General features: G+C 38.2%; 1 protein-coding gene across 5 annotated transcripts in view; it reads right to left on the bottom strand.

Moving 5' to 3' along the window:
- LOC135100471 (major facilitator superfamily domain-containing protein 8-like) overlaps positions 1–5080 on the bottom strand; it is a 43574-nt gene extending 38494 nt beyond the window's left edge. The window contains exons 1-3 of one of the 5 annotated variants that reach the window (XM_064003406.1): positions 4939–5080; positions 4469–4699; positions 1187–1364 (exon numbers count right to left, since the gene is read on the bottom strand). In XM_064003406.1, coding sequence (XP_063859476.1) covers positions 1187–1364; positions 4469–4569 — 279 coding nt within the window. In that variant the 5' untranslated portion in view covers positions 4570–4699; positions 4939–5080. Of the gene's footprint in view, positions 1–1186; positions 1365–4468 lie in introns of all 5 variants that reach the window. The other 4 variants (XM_064003403.1, XM_064003404.1, XM_064003408.1 and 1 more) reach the window with 4 other exon arrangements.
- Positions 5081–7500: the final 2420 nt, after the last annotated feature.

Here is a 7500-nt window from a genome sequence, read left to right as displayed (position 1 = left end):
TTTTTTTTTTTTTAGCTTGTAACTGGATACAGTATTTCAGTACATTTCAGAGTAATACTTTTATGTTTCAAATACAAATTTTCAAATGGTTTGTTGATGCATTATAAAATCGAATGTTTCACGTCACTTGCGGAAATATGTCTCTAATTATGTGTTGAATCGATCAGCTAAGTGCACTTTTATTTTTTTTTCCTTATTTTTGACATGGTCTCGGATTGTCTAACTGTGCCAAACAGAACAGTGTCTGAAGTCAACTAATTGTTTACAAATATTTTGCTTATGATATGTCAAGTTTTGCATACGTTGTGTTCTTTACAAGATTGTGGCTAAATACATTGCAATGCTTTACACACTGCTGGTGAAAACTGACGTTTAGAAATTCAGAAAATTCATTTTTTTTTCTTGACAAATTAAAGTATCTTGAATGCATTTGAAAATGTAACTAGTTACATTTCCAGGGTATTGTAAATAATATATATTTACAACTAATTATCTGCAAAATACTGAGCATTCAGTTACGTTCCAGGGCGGTGTATATATATATATATATATATATATATATATATATATATATATATATATATATATATATATATATATATATATATATATTTTTTTTTTTTTTTTTTTTTTTTTTTTTTTTTTTTTCCGTGTTTATGCCTATCATCATACGTTCGCGGGCATACATCGTACAGCGGGCTGCATATCTGCCTGGCTTCCTCTCTCTAGACATGTGTTTCAGAAAAAAATAAATAAATAAATAAAATAAATAAATAAATAAATAAATAAATAAATAAATCTAAGTGGCAAAGTAAGTCCAGATTAAGTAAAGGGAGGATCACGTCAGCCATGTATCAAAGGAAAAAAACATGTTATATAAACCCATTACATGAACCTTGGGACAAATGCTGCAGGAGAGTCGAGGGAGGGAGGGAGGAGAATAACTTGTCACTACGTCAAAAATCTGTCATCATGACATCGATATGTGTTAAATTCTCTGAGCTCTTCTTGTAGTGGCCAGTGAGTTATTCTCACAAAATAGTACTTACGCCGAATGGTACTTACACTTCATGTGTAAGTACCATTCAACTCACACACTGCATCATAAGTCAGTTTTACGAAATAAATGGCCATTGACCAACTGGGCGAGCAAGAGTAATATATTACAATTCAAACCGCCTTTTACCTGCCGCAGGTATGGCCAGACGCCGGTCAACACGATGGAGAAACCAACACACACGTTGAAGGATGTGGTGTAGAGGACCAAGTGGGAGATGCGGCGTCCTCTTCTTTCTTCAGGGGTCTCCAGCACATATCGCTTCTCAGGCTCTTCCAGCAGGGTCTCCTCAGGCTCATCATGAGTGCTGAAAGAAAATGTGGCAAACTATTATCCACTGGGGCTTTTGTCATGAGTAAACTGTGGGAAGAAAAGTCTGCTTCTCAGCGTCCCGGCAACGATATCGAGAAGGAACACAATGCCGTCACTTCCGCTGTGTTATTCCACATTCATATTGTTCAGGGTTGTTTCTCCTCTGTAAGATGATCAGGAATGTTAGTGGAAATGGCTATCTGATGACGCAAGATATCCTGTTTGTAAGTTCTGACTCTCTCTCTCTCTCTCTCTCTCTCTCTCTCTCTCTCTCTCTCTCTCTCTCTCTCTCTCTCTCTCTCTCTCTCTCTCTCTCTCTCTCATTCAATATTTGGTTCAATAACACTTATTTCTTATCATTAACCTCTCCTCAAGTAAGTATTTTGTATGTAACATCACGTCAGGTCTCCATCTATTTTTCCAGGTGGCGACAAGGACGCAAGGGATGGATTGTGACGTTTGGCATAACATGACATCTGATATTTAATAGGTAAAGGATCATTAAACACAGATTACGATGCGCGATGGAGTTACACGAGCCCCGTGTTATGGAACCCAAACTTCTTTCCCTGTCGTCCTCTCTCTCTCTCTCTCTCTCTCTCTCTCTCTCTCTCTCTCTCTCTCTCTCTCTCTCTCTCTCTCCACCGACTCACGGGACTCACAATGAAAGTAAGGTGTTACAACTATTTCATTAGTAAGAGAAAGTTGAGGGTAATCAGGACTACATGCAACTCACTCACAAGCAACAAACACATGTCGTCTCCCGACACCGAAACAGTTTCAAATAAAAATAATATAAACGTTGTTGCCTTGCATCAATTTCTACCAAATCTCTTCCTTCCCTCATTGTTCTTCGATGCCCTGCTGCTTATGCAAACACGGGTGTGTCTCTGCCGCTCCTTCGTCACCTTAGTCTTAGTCCGTTTTATCAGCCTGCATACTTGCACAACTCTCGATGTTTCAGTTTATTAATTACACTGTGATATATCACTTGCGCATATATTCTTATGATACCATATATGATACAGTTAATATCCACATGAAAAACATTGACTCTACACCACCTGTCCTGGTGCGCGCACGCACGCCTCCTCTGAGCTTGTTGATTGCATGCCTCCCCTCCTCCCATGGCTTTGCTGCACAAGATTTTCTTCTTTCTTTCTTTCTGTCCACCTCTCTAATGCAAGAGTTAACCAGTATTTTCAATCATTCATCCCTTTCTCTATTATACTCTGGAACTCCGTGCCTGCTTCTGTATTTCCATCTTCCTATGACTTGAATTCCTTCAAGAGGGAGATTTCAAGACTTATCCTTCGATTTTTTACTGCGGTTTTGGAGCCTATTCGGGGACTGGCATCTCAGTGGACTTTTTTTTTTTTTTTTTTGCCCTTAGCCGGTGTCCCTCCTACATAAAAAAAAAAAACCCTAGATTTTCTGGAAATTTAATCAGAATTCTGGTTTGAAGGTGTTACCGGCTTTAGGTGCTGGAACAGCTGCCGGCGTGTGTGTGTGTGTGTGTGTGTGTGTGTGTGTGTGTGTGTGTGTGTGTGTGTGTGTGTGTGAGTGTGTGTGTGCATTTACCTAGTTGTACTTACCTATGTAGTTGTAACATACTGGCAAAGAGCCACCCATGTTCATACTGTCCCGTCTACATATTTACTTTTATTCTACTTTCCTTGAATATACTTAAGGATCTAGCCTAAACCACTTCTTCCTGGAACCCGTGTCGTGCATCTACACTTCTACAGAGAAACTATTTTCCTTCATATCTTTTCTGTACCATTCTTTATTTTGTTTCTGTGTGCGTGTGTGTGTGTGTGTGTGTGTGTGTGTGTGTGTGTGTGTGTGTGTGTGTGTGTGTGTGTGTGTGTGTGTGTGTTTGTGTGTGTGTGTGTGTGTGTGTGTGTGTAACGAAAGTGATCTGGCTACCACTGAGAGCGGTTACCAAAGACTGAAACAGATGTCACGCAAAACCAACAAAATACTAGGAGTAATTCTGTCCATTCCAGCGATGCAGCAAACCAGAGGGTGGTTCTGGGACATCATGTGGCAATTATGTCGTAGACTCCCAAGGTTTGATTGAAGGAGGTACGTCTACCCACATAGTACAGATAAGTATCGCACACTGAGAGAATGGTTATACGGAATCTTGATCTGAAACCTGGTGACCCACTAGACAAAGTTGCCGTGCCCATTTTTGCTGTGGATCGCGGTGGTGGAGATGCACGTAATATTCTTTGAATTATCACGACAAGGGATCTGGCTACTGATGCGTACACGATTTCTATCAATGCTGGGATTTGATGAGGTCAATACTCACGAAATCAATTAGATTTGTGCTCTCATCAACTTGTAAAATGCATTTCACGTTTTACTTGAGCAAACATATAGTTAAGTTGATGAATGTTTTCATGCTACGATTTTACTTCCATTTTAACATAGTTTTATTTCAGTTCATTTGGCAGTATTTTCTTCATTAATTAATCTAATTACATGTCATTAATTACGTCTAGTTGGTTGCATTTTCCTAATAAAAATAAGTCCCCTTTTACCAATGAATCCAGTATTTTCCTATAAGAAAATTACAAATTAGTTATCACGTGAATTCCCTTAACCCTCAAACCAGGGATTTTATTAAATCTCTAGGAAATCCAGGGATTACGTGAAACCATCGAGTGAAACAGTAATTACACGAACAGACTAAAAATGTCAGTAATTTAATGACATTTACTAGTTAAAATCCTTCCCTGCTAATATATATATATATATATATATATATATATATATATATATATATATATATATATATATATATATATATATATATATATATATATATATATATATATAATAAATAAATAAATAAATAAATATATATATATATATATATATATATATATATATATATATATATATATATATATATATATATATATATTCCCCTATATTGTACGTAAATTTACTTAGTACGAGCACGCTTACAAGAAATCATATATTTAGGGCGCGTGATCAATATCATCCCTTTGGTGGAGACCGATTGAGCAGAAACTCAATGGGTGAGGGATAACTGCAACAGACTGCTGTGATGTTGGTTCTTACCCGTTGGCTGCGACGGTGACAGGATATGAGGAAGCAACAAGCACGGTGTCAAAGGATGTCTCTTCCTCCTCTGCCTTGCCGTTCACCTGGTCCAGGGACATCTTGGTCCACCCTTCTGCAGCGCTAACTTCACCCCGGCAGGCAAGATCAGCGGTTGTATCACCATGCGATACTCATGATCACTGTTCTTTCCAAGGCTCAAGGATTCCTGTGTTTTCCTCAGCCAAAGTACTGTAACTCAGATAAAGTTTCCGGGAAAAGTTGAAAAGGAAAATTCTGAAACATTTAGTGTTCGCAGATTTTAAGACATGACCTTTTTATTTACTGAAGTGTTAAATGCTTAGTGTAACGTAGAACTTTCAAGTAATCAAAAATAAAAATGAGGCGGGAATACATGTAGCAAGTTCCTCACATGTAATTTATGTCCACGCCACTACCAGGCAGTATACACACATGTAGCACACCCTTACCCAACTCTCTCTCATAGCAGACTGTTAGTTTTTCGTTCACGTCGACGCAGCTTCCAGTGTTGCCAAATCATCCGGTTGCCAAACCACAGCAAATGGATTTTGAGGAGCGCGAGAAACTTGAATAAAGTAGCTCAACATTATAGTACTGGAAACTTCCTTGAATATTTTTTCTATTTATGTCTAAAATCAAGATCATAACTACTATAGTATATATATATATATATATATATATATATATATATATATATATATATATATATATATATATATATATATATATATATATATCCTTGTCTATCTACCTACCTATCTGTCTACACACACACACACACACACACACACACACAGAGAGTTGATGAAACTACGGCTGTAAAAACATTAAGTCCTGTATATAAAATTTACCTGTACTTCAATAATAAAAACTGTGTTCCACACTTTCATTAATTCCTCACACGTAAGCAAGCCACTTTAATTATTTATTTATTTATTTATTTATTTTTCCTGGACGAAAGGAAAGTGACAGTATCCATTATGAACCGTAAACTCGTAAGCTAGTACGGTGACGCATTTCTCACATGCTGAATTTATCGTTATCTTTAGAATTTCAATTACTCCTTGGTGTGCATAATAATCAGGGAGGAATACACAACATCCACATTTTGTCGTAAATAGCCTATTTGGGCGGGATATCCCATGTGGCAACACTTGCAGTTGACGTATTTTCTTCTTTCTTTTCGTGGTTTTTCTTTTAGCTCTCCTCTGAAACATATGTGATCTTTATGAGATGTGTGAGTTTCCATGTCATTTTGAAAAAAAAATATACATATATATGTAGGTTAGCGTTCCTTTAAGCAACCGATTGGATTTATCGCCATGACTGCGTATAGTATTATCTGAAGCACAGTAATGTCTGAAGATGTCCCTTTTTCGCAGCATATCGTTCACTGTTAGCAAGTATCACAATGCTCCATGACTGCTGTATACTTCTTGTACAAAGTTGCTTTGAAATTTCATGATTTATTTTGCTTGTTCTGATATTTTTTCCTCATATTTATATAACTTACACTATTAATTAGACACCTATAGATGCACAACACCTATGGCTCAAAACACTTTCACCGCTATCTTGACCTAGAATTTCACGAATACTACCGACACTACCTATATTTATAACAGGCGAGGAGGGAATACGAGCTACCGTGTTTTTAATTTATATTGCCACATCATAAACACTAGTCGGTCATAAGTGCCGTACATTAATAGTAAGACTCAAAATTATACATGTCAAAAATGTCACTGTAGTCTTTATCTCAGTAATAAGCTAATAAGGAAGAATTTTCAGCAAAGATGGGCAAGTGAATAACATAGTATGTTTTGTGTATATGTTGCTAATATCGCACAGTTATAATAAGAACACTTGATGGTAATTTCAAAACCGACAGTCAAAGAGAGAGAGAGAGAGAGAGAGAGAGAGAGAGAGAGAGAGAGAGAGAGAGAGAGAGATTCAACCTTCTCTAGTGATGGCTATGAATGAGCGGGCACTGGAGCCTCAAGGTGGATGGATGAGTGACACCTGCACTCAATTACTTTCTTCAAGAACGAGACAATTTTTGGGCAAAGCCAGAATACAAGGCAGTCAACAAATAAAACGTATTCAGGAAAAAAAATATAACAAGTTCATAATGGAAAGCAATGTTTGAAAGAACGACACACACACACACACACACACACACACAGAAAAGAAAGATACAGGATGCCACCATCGCCATATGAAAGTATTGTACATAGATGAAATGCAACAATACATCAATTGCCATTATCATGAATCCTACGTCATATGGATGGCATCTAGAGTGTACTCTCAAGGTCACATACTCGTACATACACACACACACACACACACACACACACACTTGTAAAGACCCAAAGATAGAACCCCTTACACTCCCACTGAAGGACGGAGTGGACGCCCATAACATGGCTTACTTTCTTGTTCAGGCCCGATTACTTACACAGCACTGATTTCCCAAAGCTCAGATTTACTTGAACTTCCGGATCAATGTGTACCCATAGGTAGGTAAGGATAGGTAGGAACAGACTCTGTTAAACATCACGGAAGCTGTCCTTTGCTTATTTTGTACAGGACACTTACCTGTTGTTCGTCTGAACAAATATCACCAACTAACACAATAGCTGGCGCCATCCCGATCACGTGGTGCTGATGCAAATGCTGATGTTATGTCTACTGTACGTCCGCTGTATGTTAGTCGGCGGCACCTTCCGAGGCAGAGAGGCAGAGAGGGAGTGACGGTTGCTGCAAGTGGCCGTGTCATGCGAGCCCTGCCGACCGACGGAGGGCCGCAGCGTTAGTGTGTGCACAAACTCTGAAAATAAGTGAAGTGATGTCACCGTTTAACTGATAACAAGACACAGGGACGTATTCCTAGTCTCTCCAGTAATTCGAGAATAAACTCAGTTGTTTGTCACGCCAACGGCAGGAACAAATGGCTCCGTACTTCAATGCACTTAGTGTGCTGTTACGCCCTAGTTCGAGGCGATACA

Source organism: Scylla paramamosain, chromosome 5, assembly GCF_035594125.1.
Source record: "Scylla paramamosain isolate STU-SP2022 chromosome 5, ASM3559412v1, whole genome shotgun sequence".
Classification (NCBI taxonomy): domain Eukaryota; kingdom Metazoa; phylum Arthropoda; class Malacostraca; order Decapoda; family Portunidae; genus Scylla; species Scylla paramamosain.
Note: the sequence above shows the minus strand (reverse complement) of the source record. Positions and strands in the feature narration are given on the sequence as shown.